The 26,362-nt window shown below is 48.3% G+C and overlaps 1 protein-coding gene across 1 annotated transcript in view; it reads left to right on the forward strand.

The window, feature by feature from the left end:
* The first annotated feature begins 1,018 nt into the window (after window positions 1–1,018).
* The window catches only part of LOC144511464 (calpain-9), a 50,230-nt gene continuing 24,886 nt past the window's right edge, over window positions 1,019–26,362 (forward strand). The window contains exons 1-12 of the mRNA XM_078241848.1: window positions 1,019–1,336; window positions 3,520–3,589; window positions 4,765–4,883; window positions 7,467–7,600; window positions 9,971–10,139; window positions 11,962–12,033; window positions 13,445–13,530; window positions 16,583–16,654; window positions 18,071–18,237; window positions 21,120–21,292; window positions 22,459–22,667; window positions 25,819–25,858. Of these exons, the coding sequence (XP_078097974.1) occupies window positions 1,112–1,336; window positions 3,520–3,589; window positions 4,765–4,883; window positions 7,467–7,600; window positions 9,971–10,139; window positions 11,962–12,033; window positions 13,445–13,530; window positions 16,583–16,654; window positions 18,071–18,237; window positions 21,120–21,292; window positions 22,459–22,667; window positions 25,819–25,858 (1,536 nt within the window). The 5' untranslated portion in view covers window positions 1,019–1,111. The remainder of the gene's footprint in view (window positions 1,337–3,519; window positions 3,590–4,764; window positions 4,884–7,466; window positions 7,601–9,970; window positions 10,140–11,961; window positions 12,034–13,444; window positions 13,531–16,582; window positions 16,655–18,070; window positions 18,238–21,119; window positions 21,293–22,458; window positions 22,668–25,818; window positions 25,859–26,362) is intronic.

Here is a 26,362-nt window from a genome sequence, read left to right on the forward strand (position 1 = left end):
AACCACCGAAGTAAGACTAACCAGTCTATAATTACCCGGGTCATTTCTATTCCCTTTCTTAAACAGAGGAACAACATTTGCCATTCTCCAGTCCTCTGGCACCATCCCCGTGGACACCTTCTCCAATGGTGGCACAGTGGTTAGTGCTGCTGCCTCACAGCACCAGGGACCTGGATTCGATCCAAGGCTTGGGTCACTGTGTACAGAATCTGCACATTCTCCCCGTGTCTGTGTGCGTGGGTTTCCTCCCACAGTCCAAAAGATGTGCTGCTTAGGTGCATTGGCCATGCGAAATTCTCCCTCGGTATACCCGAACAGGCGCTGGAAAGTGGTGACTAGGGGATTTCATAATAACTACATTGCAGTGTTAATGTAAATCGACTTGTGACAATAATAAATAAGCTTAAAAACTTTAAGCTTTAATAACAAGGCGATTGGGGAGAGCGAGACTGGTTAGTGCTTTCAAAGGGCCAGTATAGGCTTAATGGGCTGAAAGGCTTCCTGTGCTGGACCCTCTTTATGATGTGGAGATGCCGGCATTGGACTGGGAAGGACACAGTAAGAAGTCTCACAACCCCTAGTGAAGGAGCAGCGCTCCGAAAGCTCGTGATTCCAAATAAACCTGTTGGACTTTAACTTGGTGTTGTGAGACTTCTTTTTTTAAGATTCAATGGGTGGAATTTTATCGTCCCCCACCCGCCCGCCCGCCCCCCCCGGCCAGAGTGGGCGAGGGGTGGACCATGGAAAGGTCCGTCGACCTTGGGTGGGATTTTATGGTGTTGGGACCTACTTGTAACACTAATAAATAAGCCACGCCCAATGTGAGGTTCGCCCATTTGATAAGATTACAAATATTGGGGATGGTTCTTAGGTAATTAGATCCCAACACAATATTAACTGCATTGCAGTGTTAATGTAAGCCTACTTGTGACAATCAATAAACTTTAAACGTACACCTTTTCCCTTGGACTCCACCTTCACTGTGACGTTTAGTCTATCCCCAGTCTGATGAGTTTCCTGTAGAACAGGCTGGTTAAGGGACAATTGGGAAAGTTACCGGCCGTTCAGCCCCTCTCCCCCGCTGCTGTTGCGGGGGTCTCAGTTTTGCACCATGTACCCCATGCCTTGGAGCGGAGGGGAGCACCCTCCCGGTTTCTACGACAGCAGCTCGGTATTACGGAGGAACGCAGCCCTTTACCCCCGTCCCGGAACCGCTGCGGCCCCGCTCTCCGGCACTGCCCTGTTTGAGGATCCGCAGTTCCCCGCAGCCAGCTCCTCTGTCCATGGCCCAGCCGGGAGCTCGCAGCTCAACATCACACAGTGGCTCAGGCCCCGGGTAAGACTAATCTGCAAGGAGTGTGTTGGGTGTGGGGACTAAAGCAGCCAAACTCCAACCCCTTTGCATTGTCAATTCACTGTATTTCTCAGACTGGCTTTGCACTGGTCTCTTTCCTCATTTACAGAGTTATTAGAAGGGATTTTGATAGATTTGAGTGGATCAAATTCTTCACAGAGTCCCTGCAGTGCAGAAGGAGGCCATTTTCCCATCTAGTCTGCACTGACTCTCTGAAAGAGTATCTTACCCAGGCCCTTTCCCCCATCCTAGTCACGTAACCCTGCACATTTACCCTAACCTACACTTCTCTAAGGGGCAATTTAGCATGGCCAATCCACCTAACCTGCACATCTTTGGACACTAAGGGGCAATTTAGCATGGCCAATCCCCCTAACCTGCACATCTTAGGATACTAAGGGGCAATTTAGCATGGCCAATCCCCCTAACCTGCACATCTTAGGATACTAAGGGGCAACTTAGCATGGCCAATCCCCCTAACCTGCACATCTTTGAATACTAAGGGGCAATTTAGCATGGCCAATCCCCTTAACCTGCACATCTTTGGATACTAAGGGGCAATTTAGCATGGCCAATCCCCCTTACCTGCACATCTTAGGATACTAAGGGGCAATTTAGCGTGGCCAATCCACCTAACCTGCACATCTTTGGACACTAAGGGGCAATTTAGCATGGCCAATCCCCCTAACCTGCACATCTTTGGACACTAAGGGGCAATTTAGCATGGCCAATCCCCCTAACCTGCACATCTTTGGGCACTAAGGGACAATTTAGCATGACCAATCCACCTAACCTGCACATCTTTTGATTGTGGGAGGAAACCCACGCAGGCACTGGGAGAACGTGCAAACTCCACACAGAGTCACCCGAGGCCAGAATCGAACCCGGGTCCCTGGTGCTGTGAGACGGCAGTGCTAACCACTGCTCCTTGTTTATTGTACTCAAACTAATAAAATGAAAATTATTTATTTCCAAATTGAGTTGTTTCTGGAGAGAGTATTTTGAATCTTATAATTTGGATGATGTAACGATAATTGTGGTTCTGTTCTGTGGATGGGGTATTAGTTGAGGAAATGTATTCGGGAATATTTTGCACTGCGTTTGGTCTCTATGCAACAGCACCTCTAGGGGGAGTCACTATGTACTGGCTGAATTTCCTCAACAGGGTTGAGTGAGATCCAACCTGTCATCATCTGACATCCACAGGAGGAGTTATTGGATAATACTGGGTTAGATGTTCGTGGTCTGACATAGGGACTAATAATAAACTGGAAGTCAGTCATAGTAAACTAACTGGAACAGTTTATTAGCACGTCTTTATCCTAACACAGTCAGCATAAGACTGGCTAGACAAGTTTCAGGGTGGAGCTTGAGTCCTGGGCCATCTGACCTGTTCTCTTAAAGGGGCATGCCCCAAACATTAAGGGTGGCACGGTGGGACAGTGGTTAGCACTGCTGCCTCACAGCGCCAGGGACCCGGCTTCGATTCCAGCCTCGGGTCACTGTCTGTGTGGAGTTTGCGCATTCTCCCCGTGTCTGTGTGGGTTTCCTCCGGGTGCTCCGGTTTCCCCCCACAGTCCAAAAGACGTGCTGGTTAGGGTGCATTGGCCATGCTAAATTGACCCTTAGCAGGGTAAATACATGGGGTTACGGGCATAGGGCCTGGGTGGGATTGTTGTTGGGGCAGGCTCGATGGACCAAATGGCCTCCTTCTGTACTGTAGGGATTCTATGATTCTAACTGACCCCGTTCCAAGGCTGGAATTGAACCCGGGTCCCTGGCGCTGTGAGCAGCAGTGCTAACCATTGTGCCACCATGCCACCTCAGTAAAGGACCACTGAAATCCACTTACTCCTCCAGAACATGAAATGTGGCCAATAGTTTTAATATATTCCGCTATTTATACAGAGATTGTAAATTCTGACAAACAAAACATGTTCAGAAGCAAAATGCACCAGTTTACCACCCCAAGAACAAACCATTCTGCCAGTCGGGAAGGCCAGAATGTTCTGCTGAAATATTCTAGCCTGAGTGGCTTCAACCAGGTCCTCTGGTACTGCGTCTGGTGAGATCCCACAGGATCACTCACTGCGTGTGTTACAATTCTAAATTAACACAACTGTAAATTGCCGCAAGTTATTTCTAACATGTTTCACTTTCAACAGGAAATTTGTGCCAACCCTGAGTTCATTGTTGATGGAACCACCAGAACGGACATCTGCCAGGGAGCTTTGGGTGAGAACCAATGTTCTGGGTTCAAACTGAATATATTTCTACTTATGGGGTGACACTCGGGAGAGGGAGAGTGTTTTTGTTTGGAAAATGAGTCCTGGGATGCTGTAGACTGGATAATGGGTTCGCAAAGGGAAGCATGACAGTGTAACAAAAACAGAAAATGCTGGAAAATCTCAGCAGGTCTGGCAGCACCTGTGGAGAGAGAATAGAGCCAACATTTCGAGTCTGGATGACCCTACGTCAGAGCTAAGAAAATCAGAAGAGATTTAAACTATGAGGGTGCGGCTGTAATTGGATAAAGGGAATGTAAATGAGGATGATTTGTTATTAGTCCAAAGATGTGCAGGTTAGGTCGATTGGCCGTTGCAAATAACCCTTAGTGTCATGGAGATTAGCAGGGTAAATACGTGGGGTTATGGGGATAGGGCCTGGGTAGAATTGTCACCGGTGCAGGCTCGATGGGCTGAATGGCCTCCTTCTGCACGGTAGGGATTCTATTCTATTCTGTTCTACGAAGGAGGCTGAGAAAGGTGCTAAGAGTGCCCATTAAGTGATCATGAGGTGGAGATGCCGGCGTTGGACTGGGATGGGCACAGTAAGAAGTCTCACAACACCAGGTTAAAATCCAACAGGTTTATTTGGTAGCACGAGCTTTCGGAGCGCTGCCCCTTCATCAGGTGATCAGAATGCGTGAATGGCAGAACAGAGGGACAGAGGATTAACGCAGTTGCCCTGAAGGAGGGGAAGGGGAGGGGGCAAGATGGAGAGCAGTGGAAAAATGGAAGTGAGAAAGAAGGATGGTAAAAATGGAGGATGGAGGTGGAAAGAAGAAACAGAATGAAATAAAATAAATGGGAATGGGGTGAAGGTGGAGGGGAGAGTTCGTGCTCTGAAGTTGTTGAACTCGATGTTCAGTCCAGAAGGTTGTAAAGTGCCCATTCGGAAGCTGAGGTGCAGTTCCTCCAGTTTGCATTGGGCTTCACTGGAACATTGGAAAAGGCCCAGGACGGACATGTGGACAGGAGAGCAGCGACAGTGAAACGTTTGACTCTAAGCACCTCTTGCAAACTTTGTCAGCAGTACTGGGGGGGGCTAACTCAAAGCTTCCATCTGTGCCCAGGTTAGCGGACAGCGGTCAGGGTAAAGGTTTAACACATGCCCGTCCTTGTTGTCAGGTGACTGCTGGTTTCTGTCCGTCATTGCCTGTCTCAGTCTCAACAAGCACGTGATGGAAAAGGTCATACCCCCCGGCCAGGGCTTCGGGAAAGGTTACACAGGACGATTCCTCTTTAAGGTAAGCCTCGGTTATGCCCGATGTCTCCTGGGTGCCATTGTTCAATGTAAGTTTTCTGTTCCATGCCAGGGGGTGACAGCCATTACTCTTACCGCTGAGTCAGAAAGTTGGAGGCTCAAATCCTGAGTCTAAAATCTAGGCCAACACTTTGAATGCAACCCCGTGTTAACACCCAGGTCAGAAACTCCAAGGTGTTTTCTGAAGTTGGCCTAAACTCTAAGTTTTACTTTTGATTTTGGCATTAGGGTGTTTGGCATTAGATGTTTCACTCCAGGTATGATTCAAGTGACCCACTAGGGAGCTTTAATCAAACAAAGTTTATTTAAGAACTCCGTTAAAATGTAACAAAACGGATTAGCATAACTTGTACATAAGAACTAGGAGTAGGACATCTGGCCCCTCGAGCCTGCTCCGCCATTCAGTAAGATCATGGCTGATCTTTTCATGGACTCAGCTCCACTTACCCGCCCGCTCACCATAACCCTTAATTCCTTTACTGTTCAAAAATTTATCTATCCTTGCCTTAAAAACATTCAATGAGGTAGCCTCAACTGCTTCACTGGGCAGGGAATTCCACAGATTCACAACCTTTTGGGTGAAGAAGTTCCTCCTCAACTCAGTCCTAAATCTGCTCCCCCTTATTTTGAGGCCATGCCCCCTAGTTCTAGTTTCACCCGCCAGTGGAAACAACCTCCCTGCTTCTATCTTATCTATTCCCTTCATAATCTTATATGTTTCTATAAGATCTCCCCTCATTCTTCTGAATTCCAATGAGTATAGCTCAGTCTCTCCAATTACAAGAACTAAATATGACACAGTATAACTCCTAACTGGGGAAGTGATGGCCTAGTGGTATTATCGCTAGATTATTAATCCAGAAACTCTGCTAATGTTCTGGGGACCCGGGTTCGAATCCCGCCACGGCAGATGGTGGAATTTGAATTCAATAAAAAATATTTGGAATTAGGAATCTACTGATGACCATGAAACCATCGTCGAAACCCATCTGGTTCACTAATGTCCTTGAGGGAAGGAAATCTGCCGTCCTTACCCAGTCTGGCCTACACGTGACTCCAGAGCCACAGCAATGTGGTTGACTCTCAACTGCCCTCGGGCTACTTGGAATGGGCAATAAATGCTGGCCCAGCCAGCGACGCCCATGTGCCATGAATGAATAAAGTTAACAGTTGGCTATCTCTGTTGTTCCAAGTAAAACATCATCCCACAGACACACATCCTTCTTCAGACTTGGCACAGAAAAACGAGTTTGCTCACATGATGCTGGGTTTTCAGCTTTGTAATTCCTGCTGTGCGTTGGTCCTTTTGAATGTTGGATCGATTCTCTGAGGCTTCCCTGCCCTGGAACTTTCTGCACACCTCTGGAGAGAGAGAGAGACAGAGACACTGCCTGCTCCCACCAACTTCTAGCAGCAACTGAGAAATGAACACCAAAACTGGACTTTTCTCTGAAGCGTAGCTGTCCCCAGGTGTAGGACCTGACCTGTCAATCATCCCAATATCAAGCTCCATTCAGCAATCCCCATTAAACCCCAGAACACTGTGTTAGTCCAGATTAAAACCTGGTGGCACAGTGGTTAGCACTGCTGCCTCTCAGCGCTAGGGACCAGGGTTCAATTCCCGGCTTGGGTCACTGTCTGTGTGGAGTTTGCACGATCTCCCTGTTTCTTCGTGGGTTTCCTCCAGATGCTCCGGTTTCCTCCCACACTCCAAAGATTTAAGAACATAACATAAGAAATAGGAGCAGGAGTAGGCCATCTGGCCCCTCAAGCCTGCTCCGCCATTCAATAAGATCATGGCTGATCTGATAGTGGGTTCAGTTCCACTTACCCGCCCGCTCCCCATAACCCTTAATTCACTTAATGGTTAAAAATCTATCTATCTGCGACTTAAAAACATTTAATGAGGTAGCCTCTACCGCTTCAATGGGCAGAGAATCCCAAAGATTCACTACCCTCTGGGAGAAGAAGTTCCTCCTCAACTCTGTTCTAAATTGACTCCCCTGTATTTTGAGGCTACGCCCCCTAGTTCTTGTTTCCATTGTAAGTGGAAACAATCTCGATGTTTCTACCCTATCGAGCCCATTCATTATCATATATGCCTCCCACAGTCCAAAGATGTGCATGTTAGATTGATTGGCCATGCTAAATTGCCACTAGTTTCGGGGCGGATTAACAGGGTAAATATGTAGAGTTACGGAGATAAGATGGGATTGTGGTCGGTGCAGGCTCGATGGGCCGAATGGCCTCCTCCTGTACTGTAGGGATTCTGTGAAATCAAGCCTCACTCAGCAATCCCCAAAGACCATTAAACCCCAAAACACTGTGTTAGTCCAGATTAAAATCAGCATCATGTCCATTGTATTGTTTCAGTGACAGTTAACGGACACCAGTTGCAGACATCGCGGCACCAATAAAATGCTTGGACTGGCTTGAAAAACCTGCAGAGGAACAGATTAAAATACATTTTTTTAAAGGCATAGTATCATCACACCCGTGAGAGAGAATCGGGTCAGTGCCGCCAACGACATTCCTAACATTTTGTCCCTTTTTGTCTCTTTCCAAGTTCTGGCAGTATGGGCAGTGGGTTGAGGTAGTGGTGGACGATCGGCTCCCCACCACTAACAATAAGCTGGCATTCCTTTACTCCAAGGACAACAACGAGTTCTGGAGCCCACTCCTGGAAAAAGCCTACGCCAAGTAAGTGTGACCCGAGAATGGCGCAGTGCCAATGCTGGGGGAATGATTACGACCAAATCGAGGGTAGCCATGCTGAGGAGCTGGGCCTGGGATGAGGGGATTGCCCTTTGAAGAGCAGTTGAGCAGTTGAGTAGATGAGGTCGATGTGGGCGGCACGGTGGCGCAGTGGTTAGCACTGCTGCCTCACAGGCCAGGGTCCCAGTTCAATTCCGGCCTCGGGTCACTGTCTGTGTGGAGTTTGCACGTTCTTCCCGTGTCTGCGTGGGTTTCCTCCAGGCGCTCCGGTTTCCTCTCACAGTCCAAAGATGTGCCGGTTAGGTACATTGGCCGTGCTAAATTGACCCTCGTGTCAGGGGGATGAGCAGAGTAAATGCATGGAGTTGCGGGAATAGGGCCTGGATGGGTTTGTGGTCAGTACAGGCTCGATGGGCCAAATGGCCGCCTCCTGTACTGCAGGGATTCTATACCTCTCTGATATCCCTTGGAGTTGAGAAGAATGAAAGGCATTCTCATTGAAGCATTGACAGGGTAGATGCTGAGAGGCTGTTTCCCCCCTGGTTGGGGGAATCTAGAATAAGGGGGTCACAATCTTAGAATAAGGTGGTTGTTTAGAACTGAGAAAAGGAGAAATTTCTTCACTCAACTCCTTGTGAAGCTTTGCAATTCTCCATAGAACTGTAAAAGGGTCATGTGGACTCAAATCGTTAACTCTGTTTCTCTCTCCACAGATGCTGCCAGGCCTGCTGAGTCTATCCAGCATTTTCTGTTTTTATTTCAGATTTCCAGCATCCGCAGTATTTTAATGTTCTGGGGATCCAGGTTCAAATCCCACCATGGCAGTAGATGGAATTCATAGAAACATAGAAAATAGGAGCAGGAGGAGGCCATTTGGCCCTTTGAACCTGCTCCACCATTCATTACAATCATGGCTGATTATCCAACTCAATAGCCTGATCCCTCCCCCACCACCCCCCATATCCTTTGATCCCCTTCGCTCCCAAGTGCTATATGTTTTGGCCTCAACTACTTTCTGTGGTAATGAATTCCACAGACTAACCGCTCTCGAGGTGAAGGAATGTCTCCTCATCTCTGTCCTAAACCGTCTACCCTGTATCCTCAGACTGTGACTCCTGGTTCTGGACACCGCCACCATCGAGAATATCCTCCCTGCATCTACCCTGTCTAGTCCTGTTAGAATTTTATAGGTTTCTATGAGATCCTCCCTCATTCTTCTGAATTCCAGCGAATACAATCCTTGCTGACTCAATCTCTCCTCACACATCAGTCCCGCATCCCAGGAATCAGCCTGGTAAACCTTATCTGCACTCAAAGAACAAAGAACAGTACAGCACGAGAAGAGGCCCTCCAAGCCTGCGCTGATCACGTTTACCTATCTAAACCAACCGCTTATATCCCTCTATTCCCTGTCTATTCATGTGTCTATCCAGATAAGTCGCTAAGGTAACTGCCTCAACCCCCTCACTTGGCAGTGCATTCCAGGCCCCCACCACCCTCTGTGTAAAAAAACTTCCCCCGCACATCTCCACTGAACCTTTCCCCCCCTCGCCTTGAACTTGTGCCCCCTTGTAATTGTCATTTCTGCCCTGGGAAAAAGCTTCCAACTGTTCACCCTATCTATACCCCTCATAATTTTATAAACTTCTATTAGGTCGCCCCTCAGCCTCCGTCTTTCCAGGGAGAACAATCCCAGTTTATTCAATCTCTCCTCATAGCTAATACCCTCCATACCAGGCAACATCCTGGTAAATCTTTTCTGCACTCTCTCCAAAGCCTCCACATCCTTCTGGTAGTGTGGCGACCAGAATTGAACACAGTACTCCAAATGTGGCCTAACCAACGTTTTATATGTTCAGAGCAAGAGCATCCTTCCTCAGGTAAGGAGGCCAAAACACAGTGTTCCAGGTGTGGCCTCACTAAGGCCCTGTATAATTGTATCAAGGCATCCCTGCTCCTGTACTCATTCTCTCAACATGAAGGCCAACGTACCATTCGCCTTTTTTATTCCTGCCTGCTGCACCTGCATGCTTGTTCATTTTTAAAACTCTGAAATTGAAAGCTGGTCTACCATGAACCCAATGTCATTTATTTTTTTTTAAATCCCATCTAGTTCACTAATGCTCTTTAGGAAAGGAAATCTGCCATCCTTACCTGGTCTGGCCTATATGGGACAGATCCATAGCATTGTGGTTGACTCTTAAGTGCCCTCTGAAATGGCCTAGCAAGCCAATCAGCTCAAGGGTAACTAGATATGGGCAACAAATGCTGGCCTTTGCAGTGACACCCACATCCCATTAAAGAATCAATAAGATGACTTTGTTTAATGAGTTATTTCTTTCCTTGTCCTCTCAGGCTGAAGGGCTGCTATGAGTCTCTTTACATCGGTTACCCATTAGAAGCGATGGTCGATCTCACAGGGGGAGCCCCTGAATCCTTTCAGATCAGTGAGATGCCGAAGGATCTTTGGAAGTTCCTCAGGAAGCTGCTCGAGAAAGGCTCGATAATTTGCTGTGCTAAACCCGTAAGTTTAAAGTTTATTTATTAGTCACAAGTAGGCTTACATTAACCCTGCAATGACGTTACTGTGAAAATATCCCAATCGCCACAATCCTGTTTGGGTACACTGAGGGAGAATTTAGCACGGCCAATGCACCCTAACCAGCAGGTCTTTCAGACTGTGGGAGGAAACCGGAACACCCGGAGGAAACCCACACAGACACGGGGAGAACGTGCAGACTCCGCACAGACAGTGACCCAAGCCGGGAACTGAACCCGGGTCCCTGGCGCTGTAAGGCAGCAGTGCTAACCACTGTGCCACAGCCCAAGTGTAATTCAGGAGAGGACCATTCACCCATTACCTCATGCCTCACTGATCTACGTTGGATCCAAACCAGTCTTCTAACTTTAATTGCAACTCTATGAAGCACCTTGGGATAATTTTTTTACATTATAAAGACATAATAGCTCTTGCTTAAATCTCTCCCGTTCCTATCTCATTAATCTCTTCCACTTCCTCGTACAAAAGTTCCATTCCTCTGACTCTTGCCTCTTTGTTCTTCCCAAATTCGTGACCCTGATGTTGGAGGCTGTGCTAGCTGGTGCCCAGGCCTCAGGCTCCTGGAACCACTTCGACCCCCACCCTTTCTAAGACCTCCCTCTGGTTGTTCCCCCTAACATTTCCTCCTCGAGGCCAGCGTCCTTGTTTTGTATATTTCTCTGTCAATTGCCTTGTGATGTTTCATACTTTAAAAAATGTTATGTATGTGTAACAATGACAGTGTGGGATATACCCATGTGTGTGAGTGAGAGAGAGAGTGGGATATACCCGTGTGTGTTAGTGATAGAGAGTGGGATATACCCCATGTGTGTTAGTGAGAGAGAGTGGGATATACCCATGTGTGTGAGTGAGAGAGAGTGGGATATACCCCGTGTGTGTGAGTGAGGGAGAGTGGGATATACCCCATGTGTGTTAGTGAGAGAGAGTGGGATATACCCCATGTGTGTTAGTGAGAGAGAGTGGGATATACCCCATGTGTGTTAATGAGGGAGAGTGGGATATACCCCGTGTGTGTGAGTGAGGGAGAGTGGGATATACCCCATGTGTGTTAGTGAGAGAGAGTGGGATATACCCCATGTGTGTTAGTGAGAGAGAGTGGGATATACCCCATGTGTGTTAGTGAGGGAGAGTGGGATATACCCCGTGTGTGTGAGTGAGGGAGAGTGGGATATACCCCATGTGTGTTAGTGAGAGAGAGTGGGATATACCCCATGTGTGTTAATGAGGGAGAGTGGGATATACCTGTGTGTGTTATAGTGAGAGAGAGTGGGATATACCCGTGTGTGTTACACTGAGGGAGAGTGGGATATACCTGTGTGTTACACTGAGGGAGAGTGGGATATACCTGTGTGTTACAGTGAGAGAGAGAGTGGGATATACCCGTGTGTGTTACACTGAGGGAGAGTGGGATATACCCGTGTGTGTTACAGTGAGAGAGAGTGGGATATATCTGTGTGTGTTACACTGAGGGAGAGTGGGATATACCCGTGTGTGTTACACTGAGGGAGAGTGGGATATACCCGTGTGTGTTACACTGAGGGAGAGTGGGATATACCCGTGTGTGTGTTACTGTGGGGTAAATCCTTCAGTGTTTTTGTTAAACCTAACACAGTGGCAAATAAATGAAATCCCAGTAGATGTGCCTCTTATAAAACGTATAAATGTGCAGAAATCAATTACTTTCGATTGTCAATATTATTGTGAATGACTTTAGTCAATAACTGTGCTGAGAATAGTTTAGCAACTGTATTATGTTGTAACCTGACCTGTCACATTGTCTGTCCAGGGTCCAGTGGGTGTTTTGAATGAACGTGGCATTGTAACCGGACATGCGTACTCAGTGACTGGTGTGGACCAGGTGAGCCGCTGCTGTGATGTGAACTGTATCCTTCTCTAATTGACTTGTTTTTGACAAGGTGTGTGAATCCTTGCTGGCTGAAGGAATGAGATGGCTGAGCTTCGCCCTCCTCTGGCTTGTCGCCAATCTCGGGGAGGTCTTTCATGACCTGGAACACAGCAGCAGTGAACTTTGAACTTGCGGGCTGAGTGGGTGTCCCAAGACGTGACGCAGTGAAGAACCGAATTCCACGTCTTCCTGATTTCCCTCACCTTCCCACAATCCCTCCAAGGGATTGGTTCCTTGTTGATAGGGATGCACCTGTCCCATTATCCTTTGGATAAGATGTTAATCCGAGGACATGTCTGTCCATTCGGGCGGATGTGAAGGATTCCAGGACAGTATTTTAAAGAGTGGGGGAGGCCCATTTAGCATCCCGGCCAATATCAATCCTTCAATATCAATTTGGGCAGCAGGGACCCGGGTTCGATTCCCGACTTGGGTCACTGTCTGTGTGGAATCTGCACGTTCTCCCCGTGTCTGCGTGGGTTTCCTCCGGGTGCTCCGGTTTCCTCCCACAGTCCAATGATGTGCAGGTTAGGAGGAATTGGCCATGCTAAGTTGCCCTTTAGTGTCTAAAGATGTGCAGCTTAGGGGGATTGGCCATGCTAAATTGTCCCTTAGTGTCCAAAGTTGTGTGGGTTAGGTGGATTGGCCATGCTAAATTGTCCCCTTAGTGTCCAAAGATGTGCAGGTCAGGTGGATTGACCATGCTAAATTGCCCCTTAGTGTCCCATGATGTTCAGGTTAGGTGGATTGGCCATGCTAAATTGCCCATTAGTGTCCAAAGATGTGCAGGTCAGGTGGATTGGCCATGCTAAATTGCCCCTTAGTGTCCCATGATGTGCAGGTTAGGTGGATTGGCCATGCTAAATTTCCCCTTAGTGTTCAAAGATGTGGAGGTTGGGTGGATTGGCCATGCTAAATTGCCCCTTAGTGTTCCATGATGTGCAGGTTAGGGGGAATTGGCCATAGTAAATGTATGGGGTTACGGGGATAGGGAAGGGGAGAGGGCCTGAGTAAGACACTCTGTTAGAGAGTCGGCGCAGACCCGATGGGCCGAATAGCCCCTTCTGCACTGTAGGGATTCTATGATTCTATAATTCACCTTCTCTGCTCTGAGGAGAACAATCTCAGCTCCTGCAGTCTCCACAATAACTGAAGCCCTGGATGGTGGCGTTCAGATAAATCTCCCCCGTGTCCTCTCCAACACTTTGACACCCTCCCTTGGGAGAAAATATATTTTGTTTTTAATTATTGCACTCAGTGCTGGTTCTTTGACAGTCAGTTCCCCGGATTGAGGTCACCGCCAGTTTTCAGTGCTATGTTGTCCTGACTCAGTGACTTTACTTGTCTTTTGCTTGCGGTGTAGGTTCAGCTCAAGGCGGGCGGAGTGGAGTTGGTACGGGTTCGCAATCCGTGGGGAAGAGTGGAGTGGAACGGGCCTTGGAGTGACAGGTGAGGGAGAGACAGCGAGGGAGCCGTCTGAACATCCATTTCAGTCCTCAGCTGGAGTATTGCGTCCGGTTCTGGGCGCCATACTTTAGGAAGATGTGAGGGCATTGGAGAGAGAGTGCAGGAATGAGTCACGAGAATGGTCCCGGGATAGATTTGAAAAGGTTGGACTGTTCTCCTTGGGCGGCACGGTAGCACAGTGGTTAGCACTGCTGCTTCACAGCTCCAGGGACCTGGGTTCAATTCCCGGCTTGGGTCACTGTCTGTGTGGAGTTTGCACATTCTCCTCGTGTCTGCGTGGGTTTCCTCCGGGTGCTCCGGTTTCCTCCCACAGTCCAAAGATGTGCGGGTTAGGTTGATTGGCCATGCTAAAATTGCCCTTAGTGTCCTGAGATGCGTAGGTTAGTGGGATTAGTGGGTAAATATGTAGGGATGTGGGGGTAGGACCTGAGTGGGATTGTGGTCGGTGCAGACCCGATGGGCCAAATGGCCTCTTTCTGCACTGTAGGGTTTCTATGGTTTCTAAGAAGAAGGCCTGGACAGAGCAGAGAGGGAGAGAGATTTCATTTCTCCATTTGACAGATGGAGTTTGATGTGGGTAAATGTGAGGTTGAAATTTTGGCAGAAAAAATAGAAAAGCAAATTATTACCTAACTGGAAAGCAGATTCAAAATGCATCGGGGCAGAGGGATCTGGGTGTCTGTGTTCATGAATCACAGAAAGTCGGTATGCAGGTGCAGCACGTAATAAAAAAGGCAAATGGGATGTTGGCATTTATTGCAAAGGGACTGGAGTATAAAAGTAGAGAAGTGTTGCTGTAATTGTACAGGGTGTTGGTGAGACCACATCTGGAGTATTGTGTCCAGTTTTGGTCTCCTTATTTGAGGAAGGATGTGGTGGCATTGGAGGCAGTTCAGAGGAGGTTCACCAGATTGATTCCGGGGATGAAAGGGTTGACGTATGAGGAGAGATTAAACAGTTTGGGCTTCGACTCGCTGGGGTTTAGGAGGATGAGGACGGGGATCTGATCGAGGTATAAAAATTTTTAAAAGGGATTGATAAAGTAAATGTAGACCAAGTGTTTCCCCTTGTGGGGCAATCTCGAACAAGAGGTCACAGGTACAGGTTGAGAGGCGGTAGATTTAAAACTGAGATGAGGAGGAACTACTTCTTGTAGAAGGTGGTGAATTTGTGGAACTCGCTGCCCCATCGCGCGGTGGAGTCTGAATCGTTGAAGGAGGAGATAGATATATTTCTGATTTTAAAAAAGGGATATGGGGAACAGGTGGGGAGGTGGATTTGAGACCAGGGAGAGATCAGCCATGATCTGATTGAATGGCGGAGCAAGCTCGAAGGGCTGCATTTGCCCACTTCTGCTCCTAATTCCCATGAAACTGTTGCCATTTGCGAAAGGATCTTGAACGAGAGGGCACAGATTTAATGGAATTGACAAAGCAAAAGTGATATGAGAAAAACCTTCTTCACACAGCGAGTGCGTGAGGTATGGGGACACGTTGCTTGGCAAAGTGGTGGAGGCATTCAAAAGGGAATTAGACTGTTATCTGAAAATGTTCAGGGTTACGGGTGGTAGGTAGGAGAATTGTACTGAGTGAATTACTCATTCAGAGAGCTAGTGCAGACATGATGGGCCAAATGGCAGCCTCTTGGATTGGAACAATTGTGTGGTTGTTGTGCAGCTGGTTGGTGAGTACCGGGTCTTAACGTGAGACTGCGTTCTCTCGGAGTGAATGGCTTGTTTGAATTGGAGCGATGTGAGACTGGCAGTAAAGACACACAAAGGCTTCAGTGTACCCGAACAGGCGCCGGAGTGTGGCGACTGGGTGATTTTCACAGTAACTTCATTACAGTGTTAATGCAAGCCTACTTGTGACACTAATAAATAAACTTTAAATAAATAACCTTTTAAACAAAGAATCTCTACAATGCAAGAGGAAGCCATTCGGCCCATCGAGCCTACACCAACAATCCCACGCAAGCCCATGTATTTACCCTGCTAGTCCTCCTAGGCAATGGAGCTTGGCCAATCCACCTAACCAGCACATCTTTTGGAGTGTGGGAGGAAACCGGAGCTCCCGGAGGAAACCCATGCAGACACGGGGAGAATGTGCAAACTTCACACAGACAGTGACCCGAGCCGGGAATCGAACCCGGGTCCCTGGCGCTGTGAGGCAACAGTGCTAACCACTGTGCCGCCCTTATCTCTCTCTCTCCCTTTGAGATGCTGCTCAAATCTTCGACCAAGCCTTTGAGCATCTGTCCTGATTTTCCCTCGTGTCAGATTATTTCACAGAATTGTTACGGTTCAGAAGGAGGCTATTCAGCCCATCGAACCTACACCAACAATCCCACAAAGCCCATGTATTTGCCCTGCTAGTCCTCTCGGCTCTCCAAACAGGCATTGTGACTTAGTACCGTCCCCCTGCCTTTCCCCCCGTATCCCTGCACGTTGTTTCTACTCAAATAATCATCTAACGCCCCCTTTAATGCCTCGATTGAACCTGCCTCCACCACACTCCTAGGCGGAACATTCCAGACTCCAACCACTCACTGGGTGAAGAACTTTATTCTCACATCACATTTGCTTCTTTTGCAAATCACTTTAAATCCGTGTCCCTCTCGTTCTCGATCCTTTTACGAGCGGGAACTGTTTCTCCCTATCTGCTCCATCCAGCCCCTTGCTTATTCTCCTGTGAAGTGCCTCACAACATATTATTATATTTAAAATGACTTGATGCAGGTATATATAAAATGCAAGGAGGATTGCAAGAAGCCTGACATTTGTGTTTGATTTTGATGCCTCTTATTGGAAGGAGTTATTAGTCTTGGGGACTGTGCAGAACATGCGCTTGTCTCACTGCCCCAGCCTCTGCTACTTGCCCTATTCCAGGTTACTGGACAGGACTGTGACTGATATTCTGGGCTGTTCCATACTAATGACACGCCCTGTTCTGTTAGTCCTACCTCAATGCCATTGTTCTCGGGGTTGTATCTTGAGCAGTAAGATGTTTGATTACAGCTGAATGTTTTTGTACAGGTCTTCAGAATGGAACCAAGTCACTGACGAAAACTTTCCTCAGATGGGGCACCTGGAAGATGGAGAGTTTTGGTAGGTGGCTGATAGATTATAAATCTCCCCCATCTTCCCTCCTTTGAGATACAGGTATAGAATCCCAGCAGTGTAGAAGGAGGCCATTCAGCCCATCGAGTCTGCACCAACAACAATCCCCCCTTGGCCCATTCCCCTTAATCCCACATATTTACCCCGCTAATCCCTCTAACCTACGCATCCTGGGACACTAAGGGGCAATTTAGCATGGCCAATCCACCTAACCTGCACATCTTTAGACATTAAGGGGCAATTTGGCATGACCAATCCACCTAACCCACAAATCTTTGGAGTGTGGGAGGAAACCGGAGCACCCGGAGGAAACCCACGAAGAAACGGGGAGAACGTGCAAACTCCACACAGACAGTGACCCGAGCCAGGAATTGAATCTGGGTCCCTGGCACTGTGAGGCAGCAGTGCTAACCACTGTACCACCGTGCCGCCCATTGTGAGATATTGTGAGGTGGGCAGGCTGAAACACTCCATGGATAGGATGAGGCGGTGGCGTACTAGTATTGTCGCTGGACTAGGAGTCCAGAGACCCAGGGTAATGCTCTGGGAACCCGGTTTCAAATCCCACCATGGCAGATGGCTAGAATTTCAATTTGGTGAAAAAAATCTGGAATTAAGAATCTACTGATGACCATGAAACCATTGTCGATTGTCGGAAAAACCCATCTGGTTCACTAATGTCCTTTTAAGGAAGGAAATCTGGCGTCCTTACCTGGTCTGGCCTACATGTGACTCCAGAGCCACAGCAACGTGGTTAACTGCCCTCTGAAATGGCCGAGTGAGACACTCAGTTCAAGGGCAATTAGGAATGGGCAATAAATGCTGGTCCAGCCAGCGACTCCCATGTCCCATGAAAAGTTTTTTAAAAATCACCTATGATCATCATTTTTATCTTCACATCCTTCTTTCCTTCCATCGTCTCCTCCACTAAGTTTAGGTATAGGGCAGATGGCACCATGGGATTACTGTGTCACCGTTAGCAACTGTGCCTTCAGCTGCCTCGGGCCTAAGTTCCTTCTCTAATCTTCTCCACCCTCTTTCTCCTTTGAAGATCTCCTTAAAACCAAGCATTTGGAGTCTGCCCTGATACTGCCTTTTGTAGCCCAGTGTGTCATAACATTCCACTGAAGCACCTTGGCTCATTTTATTCTATCAAAGGTGTTATAAAAATGCAAGTTTCTGTTATTGAAAGAGAGCAGAGCAGCTTTCCCCCCCGGTGCTCCACTGGCAATGTCAGTCCAGACGATGGGTTCAAGTCGCTGGGATGGGACCTGAACCCAGTGAACCTCCCGACACGGAGGCAAGAGAGTCCCTGAGCCACAGCTGAGAGCATCAATAATGGTTGCAAACGGGTGTGAGTTGTAGCTCATTAATCCGGTTATTTTCCATGTTTGTTTTAATCAGGATGTCCATTGAGGATTTCAGGGAAAACTTTGAGTGTGTGGAGCTTTGTCACCTGAGCCTGGAGCAGCTGTCCAATCCAGATGGGAAGCTGAAACCCTGGCTACAGATGGTGTACGAGGGGCGTTGGATCCGGGGCTTCTCAGCTGGAGGCAACTTGCGTTATAAAGGTAGAACACAACCGAACTTTATTAAATGCTTCTCATCCAATTCCCCCCATAGAATCTCTGCAGCGTGGAAAGAGGCCATTTGGCCCATCGAGTCTACAGCAACTCTACGAAAGAGCATCCCACCCAGGCCCTCCTCTTCCCTATGCCCATAATCCTGCACAGTTACTATGGCCAATCCACCTAACCTACACATCTTTGGACACTAAGGGGCAATTTACCATGGCCAATCCACCTAACCTACATATCTTAGGACACTAAGGGGCAATTTAGTATGGCCAATCCACCAAACCTGTACATCTTTAGATGCTAAGGGGCAATTTAGCATGGCCAATCCCCCTAACCTGCACATCTTTGGACACTAAGGGGCAATTTAGTATGGCCAATCCACCAAACCTGTACATCTTTGGATGCTAAGGGGCAATTTAGCATGGCCAATCCCCCTAACCCACACGGATCTTTGGACTGTGGGAGGAAACCGGAGCACCCGGAGGGAACCCAAGCAGACACGGGGAGAACATGCAGACTCCACACAGACAGTGACCCAAGCCGGGAATCGAACCTGGGTCCCTGGCGCTGTGAAGCAGCAGTGCTCACCACCGTGCCGCCCCACTGCCAATCTTCAGCTTCTTCTTGGCTACCCTAACTCACTCTTTGCTCCAGTTAAATGGGTGCTGGTGCCCTGCAGCCTCCCCTGTCCCACCCTGTATTTTTCCAAAGTACTTTGTTATAAATTGAGCTAATGTCAGCAGGATGTTTGACTCTGAGGAGCTTCACGGCCAAGTTCAATGCTGTTGTCATTCAGAAGTGCACATCCTCCCACCTTGTACTGCAAACGTGAGCCCATCCAAAGCTCTGCCGCCCTGATCCTAACTCGCATCAAGTCCTGTTCATCCACCCCACCGACACTCACTGATCTGCCTTAGCTCCCCATCTGGCAGCACCTCAGTTTAAAAACTCTCATGCCGTGTTCACACTTTTACTCTGAAATCACCTCCAGCCTCACAGTCCTTTGGGATCTCTGCGCGCTTCCGATTTCTGACCTCTTGCGATTTCCTCATTTTCCTCACCCTCAATATTAACGGTTGTGCCTCCAGCAGCCTAGGATCTAAGCTCTGGGATTCCCCTTCTAAACCTCTCCTTATTTAAAATGCTCATGAAAACCTTCCTCTTTGACCAGTTTTTCCTCCGGGTGCTCTGTTTGCTCCCACAGTCCGAAGATGTGTAGGTTAGGTGGATTGGCCATGCTAAATTGCCCCTTAGTGTCACAAAGATGTGTAGGTTCGATGGATTATCCATGGTAAAAGTCTGACTTGATTTATTATTGTTACATGTATTGGGATACAGTGAAAAAGTGTTGTTTCTTGAGCGCTATACAGACAAAGCATACCGTTCATAGAGTACATAAGGGAGAAGGAAAGGAGAGAGTGCAGAATGTAGTGTTACAGTCGTAGCTAGGGTATAGAGAAAGATCAGCTTAATATAAGGTCGGTCCATTCAAAAGTCTGACAGCAGCAGGGAAGAAGCTGTTCTTGAGTCGGTTGATACGTGATCTCAGACTTTTGTATCTTTTTCCCGAAAGAAGAAGGTGGAAGAGAGAATGTCCGGGATGCGTGAGGTCCTGCTTTGCCGAGTCAATGGATGGGAGGCTGGTTTCCATGATGGACTGGGCTTCGTTCACAGTGCTTTGTAGTTTCTTGCGGTCTTGGGCAGAGCAGGAACCATACCAAGCTGTGATACATCCGGAAAGGATGCTTTCTATGGAGCATCTGTAAAAGTTGGTGAGAGTCGTAGGGGACATGTCAAATTTCCTTAGCCTTCTGAGAAAGTAGAGGCGTTGGTGGGGCTTTCTTAACTGTAGTGTCGGTGTGGAGGGATCAGGGCAGATTCTTGGTGATCTGGACACCTAGAAACTTGAAGCTCTCGACCATTTCCACTTCTTCACCGTCGATGCAGACAGGGGCATGTTCTCCACTACGCTTCCTGAAGTCGATGAGGTATAGGGTGGAGGAGAGGGCATGGGTAGGGATTCTATGAACTGTTTATCTCCTTATCAGACCCCACTTGGAGTACTGTGCTCAGTTCTGGTCGCCTCACTATAGGAAGGATGTGGAAAAGCTTGAAAGGGTGCAGAGGAGATTTACAAGGATGTTGCCTGGATTGAGTGGCATGCCTTATGAGGATAGGCTGAGGGAGCTCGGCCTTTTCTCCTTGGAGAGACGAAGGATGAGAGGAGACCTAATAGAAGTGTATAAGATGTTGAGAGGCATAGATCGGGTGGACTCTGAGGCTTTTTCCCAGGGTGGAAATGTCTGCTACGAGAGGACACAGGTTTAGGGTACTGGGGGGTAGGTACAGGGGAGATGTTAGGGGTAAGTTTTTCACACAGAGGGTGGTGGGCGAGTGGAATCGGCTGCCGTCAGTGGTGGTGGAGGCGAACTCAATAGGGTCTTTTAAGAGACTCCTGGATGAGTACATGGAGCGTAATAGGATGGAGGGTTATAGGTAGGTCTAGAAGGTAGGGATGTGTTCGGCACAACTTGTGGGGCCAAAGGGCCTGTTTGTGCTGTAGTTTTTCTATGTTTCTATGTTTATGTGGCTCAGTCTTTAATTTTATTTGATTAGTGCTGATTTTACGGTGCATGTGCATTGTTAGCGAGTCACAGCGTGGAGAGATTAAGGAGCATTGTAACGTCCCTCGATCCCAATGTGCAATGGATTGCCCTGGAGTTAGTGGCTGTGTATTGTGCTCTGGGGACCAGGGAATGAGAGTATTTGTGTGTTGAGGGGATGAGAGTATTTGTGTGTTGAGCTCTTTCTGATGTCCCAGACCAAGTGGGGCAGAGAGAGTATCTGCGTGACCCTTTTTCATCCGCTACTTTCAGATAAGTACTACTGGATGAATCCGCAGTTCAAACTGGCCTTGTTTGAAGAGGATGATGACCCTGATGACCCTGAGGTGACCTGCACATTCCTCGTGGTCTTGATGCAGAAGCACAGGCGGAGGATGAGGCTTATGGGGGTCAACTTCCTCTACGTGGGGTTTGACATCTTTAAGGTGAGAATGCGGAAATTAAGTTACAACAACAAGGCAACTCTGTCAGCAAGTCATACAAGGCTTCATTTGAGGTCAGCTGTTGCACATTCAGGAAAGAGACTAATCTAAACCTTGTGTCAGTTTCATAAACACTGCATTCCCGGCCTTGGCCACAGGATGAAACAAAGACGAGTCACCATGACAAATACCAAAAAACAAGATATGTTGACATATTAGGGTAATACGGTGGTTAACACTGCTGCCTCACAGTACCAGGGCCCCAGGTTTGATTCCCGGCTTGGGTCACTGTGTGGAGTCTGCACCTTCTCCCCGTGTCTGCGTGGGTTTCCTCCGGGTGCTCCGGTTTCCCCCCGCACTCCAAAGATGTGCGGGTTAGGTGGATTTGGCCATGAGAAATTGCCCCTTTGTGTCAGGGGGATTAGCAGGGTAAATATGTGGGGTTACAGGGATGGGACCTGGGTGGGATTGTGGTCGGTGCAGACTCAATGGGCCCGAAAGGCCTCCTTCTGCACTGTAGGGATTCTATGATTATGCTAATGAAGGAGACGGTTTTCTATTGGATAAGAAAGGGCAAAAAGCTATGCTATGATTGGTGGACTATGTCTGCAAATGAAGGATTATAAATTCTATTGGTTGAAAGTACACCCCAAACTGTAAGGCTATTGGTGTTTTAACTCTCATTGGATAAAAAGTGCTATAACTGACACGGCGGGAACTCGGTTCGGACACCATAGTGAAATTCGCTGTGTTTGTTCTCCTTGCTAGCAGGGGTGGCACAGTGGTTCGCACTGTTGCCTCATAGCACCAGGGACCCGGGTTCGATTCCCGGCTCGGGTCACTGTCTGTGTGGAGTTTGCACGTTCTCCCCGTGTCTGCGTGGGTTTCCTCCGGGTGCTCCGGTTTCTTCCCACACTCCGAAAAATGTGCGGGTTGGGTGGATTGGCCGTGCTAAATTGCCCCTTAGAGTCAGGGGGACGAGCTAGGGTAAATCCATGGGGATAGGACTTGGGTGGGATGGTGGTCGGTGCAGACGCGATGACCCGAATGGCACTGTGCATTGTCTGGTTAATCCTCGACTCACCGTGTGGTCTCGACTCTCTTCCACCAGCAATCTCTGTCTCTGGATCAATAACTACAGCCCCTGCTGTACCTCTTCTCTTTCACAGGGAGACCCGACTAAAGCTTACCTGACCTACGAGGATTTGCAGAAATCGGCGCCCATCCTGTCGGTGAAGGAGCACAGAAACAGCACGGAGGTCATGATGCGCGGCCGTCTCCCGCCAGGTCATTACATCATCATCCCGTCAACCGCAAACCCCAACGAGGAGGGAGAATTCCTTCTGCGAGTCTTCACTGAGAAGGGCAACTCTGTAGCGTAAGCAGGAGTTTTTCTGTCCGAGAATGTAAATAACCTGGGCGCGACAAGGCAGCGAGTTGTGGTCTAGAAAGGGGAGGGTTGGAAGCAGATTCAACAGGAACTTTCAAAAGGGGAATTGGATAAAAGGAGAAATTGGCAGGGCTCTGGGGGAAAGAATCATAAGGCCATGAAGGTTAACATGTAGGTTCAGACGGCAGTTAGGAAAGCAAATGCAATGTTAACGTTCATGTCGAGAGGGCTAGAATACAAGAGCAAGGATGTACTTCTGAGGTTGTATAAGGCTCAGGTCAGACCCCATTTGGAGTATTGTGAGCAGTTTTGGGCCCCATATCGAAGGAAGGATGTGCTGGCTTTGGAAAGGGTCCAGAGGAGGTTCACTAGAATGATCCCTGGAATGAAGAGCTTGTCGTATGAGGAATGGTTGAGGACTCTGGGTCTGTACTCGTTGGAGTTTAGAAGGATGAGGAAGGATCTTATTGAAACTTGCAGGATACTGCGAGGCCTGGATAGAGTGGAGAGGATGTTTCCACTAGTAGGAAAAACTGGAACCAGAGGGCACAACCTCAGGCTAAAGGGACGATGCTTTAAAACAGAGATGAGGAGGAATTTCTTCAACCAGAGAGTGGTGAACCTGTGGAACTCTTTGCCGCAAAAGGCTGTGGAGGCCAGATTATTGAGTGGCTTTAAGACAGAGGTAGATAGGTTCTTGATTAATAAGTGGATCAGGGGTTATGGGGAAAAGGCAGGAGAATGGGGATGAGAAAAATATCAGCCACGATTGAATGGTGGGGCAGACTCGATGGGCCGAGTGGTCTAATTCTGATCCTACTTCTTATGGGTCTAATTCCTACAGTGCAAAAGGAGGCCATTCAGCCCATTGAGCCTGCACTGACAACAATCCCTATCCCTGTAATGATGTGGAGATGCCGGCATTGAACTGGGGTGGGCACAGTAAGAACTCTCACAACACCAGATTAAAGTCCTACAGGTTTATTTGGAATCCCGAGCTTTCGGAGCACTGCTCCTTCACCTAGCCTAGCCACTCACCTGATGAAGGAGCAGCGCTCCGAAAGCTCGTGATTCCAAATAAACCTATTGGACTTTAACCTGGTGTTGTGAGACTTCTTTCTATCCCTGTAACCCCATGTATTTCTCCTGCTAATCCCCCTGACACTAAGGGGCAATTTACCATGGTCAGTCGGGGAGGTGATGTCCTCGTGGTATTATAGCGAGACTATTAATCCAGAAACTCCACTAATGTTCTGGGGACCCGGGTTCGAATCCCGCTACGGCAAATATTGGAATTCGAATTCAATTTTAAAAATCTGGATTTAAGAATCTACTGATGACCATGAAACCATTGTCGATTGTTGGAAAAACCCATCTGGTTCACTAATGTTCTTCAGGGAAGGAAATCTGCCGTCCTTACCCGGTCTGACCTACATGTGACTCCAGAGCCACAGCAATGTGGTTGACTCTCAACTGCCCTCGGAAATGGCCTGGAGTGCCACTCAGTTCAAGGGCAACTAGAGATGGGCAATAAATGCTGGCCAGCCAGCGATGCCCATGTCCCATGAATGATTTTTAAAAAAATCAACCTAACCTACACATCTTTGGACTGTGGGAGGAAACTGGAGCACCCGGAGGAAACCCATGCAGACACGGGGAGAACGTGCAAACTCCACACAGACAGTGAGCCAAGGGCGGAATTGAATGCGGGTCCCTGGCGCAGTGAGGTAGCAGTGCTAACCACTGAGCAGGAGAGTGGGATTAATTGGCCATCATGTTGGCTGTCCCTCAGTTTGAGGGTAATGTCTACTCAGGGTTTTGCCATGAGTTGTCATGTGACTGAACAGGCCAATTCTCGACCCATAGAGCTTTGGGCACATTGGGCAGGATGTCCCATAATGCAGTGGGATCCTTTTCTTTCTCTGCCATCGCTCTGCCGCATCATTAAGGCATTGGGACTCAAAGTGTCATGGACTAAGTTGATAGCTCTTTCAAAGAGCCAGCACCAGCACGATGGGCAGAATAGCCTCCTACTGTGCTGTAAGATTCTATGAACATCGAAAGACATGATGGGAAGAGGGAGAATTGTTGGACGGTCTTGTGGTCTTGGAACCCAGCTGTAGAGTATTGCTCCAAAGGCCTGACATCTGTGTGCTTGCCCAGATGTTTCAACTCCAGTGGGCTTCGACCTGGGGTGTTGGGGCCTGTTTGGGTCAGAGATGGCGGTTTGACCACCGAGACATTGAAGAAGCCAAGACTTAGTTCCTCAGATGCTTTTTTGTTGAGGAAATCCACCTCCCACAGGAGGTTAAATCGGGAAGGAGTGTGGTATGAGTTAACACATTTTTCAAGATTGTATTGAAACCCCAAGGATTGGAGGGGAGGTGGGCGCGAGGGCAGTCTTTGCTAGAATCCAATTGGTCAAATAAAAGTTCTTTCTCACAACCTAGAACTGAACTTGCCTGTGTGAAAGTCAGTCAGATTCTTCTCTGTTTTTAAACTAGGCCGCAGGAGTCCTCAACCATTGGTGGTGAGGCCAGCAGATGCCAACTCGAGGCCATCAGATGCCAACTCGAGCCAAAGCTCACGAGCAGGTCACGGCCTGTCCATTGCAGTTGTGGGCGGCATGGTGGCACAGTGGTTAGCACTGCTGCCTCTCAGCGCCAGGGACCTGGTTCGATTCCTGGCTTGGGTCACTGTCTGTGTGGAGTTTGCACATTTTCCCCGTGTCTGCATGGGTTCCTCCGGATGCTCCGGTTTCCTCCCACAGTCTAAAGGTGTGCGGGTTAGGTGGATTGGCCATGCTAAATTGCCCCTTGGTGTCAGGGGGGCTAGCTAGGGTAAATGCACGGGGTTATGGGGATAGGGCCTGGGTGGGATTGTGGTCAGTGCAGACACGATGGGCCGAATGGCCACCTCCTGCACTGTAGAGATTCTATGATCACTAGCGTGAAGTGGAAATTAATTGAAAGCAGACAATAAACGTAGGAAAGCCTTTGCCAAACTCCCTGCCATTTATCAGGGGACAGCCTGACTTCCAAACACCTGAGTTATGGACAATGAAATGAAATAAATTACAGAAAACGCCCAGGTTTTCATGGGCAGGGAACCACGACTGACTAATGTCTCTCTCTTCCAGGCCTGCGGAGAGGAACACATCATCCACTGAGATTCCTCAGGCAAGTATAGACACACGTTTGTGTGTGTGTGTGTTTGCGTGTGTGTGTGTTTGCGGGTGTGTGTGTGTTTGCGTTTACGTGTGTGTGTGTGTTTGCGTTTGCGTGTGTGTGTGTGTTTGCGTGTGTGTGTGTGTTTGCGTGTGTGTGTGTGTTTGCGTGTGTGTGTGTGTTTGCGTGTGTGTGTGTGTTTGCGTGTGTGTGTGTGTTTGCGTGTGTGTGTGTGTTTGCGTGTGTGTGTGTGTTTGCGTGTGTGTGTGTGTTTGCGTGTGTGTGTGTGTTTGCGTGTGTGTGTGTGTTTGCGTGTGTGTGTGTGTTTGCGTGTGTGTGTGTGTTTGCGTGTGTGTGTGTGTTTGCGTGTGTGTGTGTTTGCGTGTGTGTGTGTGTTTGCGTGTGTGTGTGTGTTTGCGTTTGCGTGTGTGTGTTTGCGTGTGTGTGTTTGCGTGTGTGTGTGTTTGCGTGTGTGTGTGTTTGCGTGTGTGTGTGTGTTTGCGTGTGTGTGTGTTT

Source organism: Mustelus asterias, chromosome 24, assembly GCF_964213995.1.
Source record: "Mustelus asterias chromosome 24, sMusAst1.hap1.1, whole genome shotgun sequence".
Taxonomy (NCBI): Eukaryota; Metazoa; Chordata; class Chondrichthyes; order Carcharhiniformes; family Triakidae; genus Mustelus; species Mustelus asterias.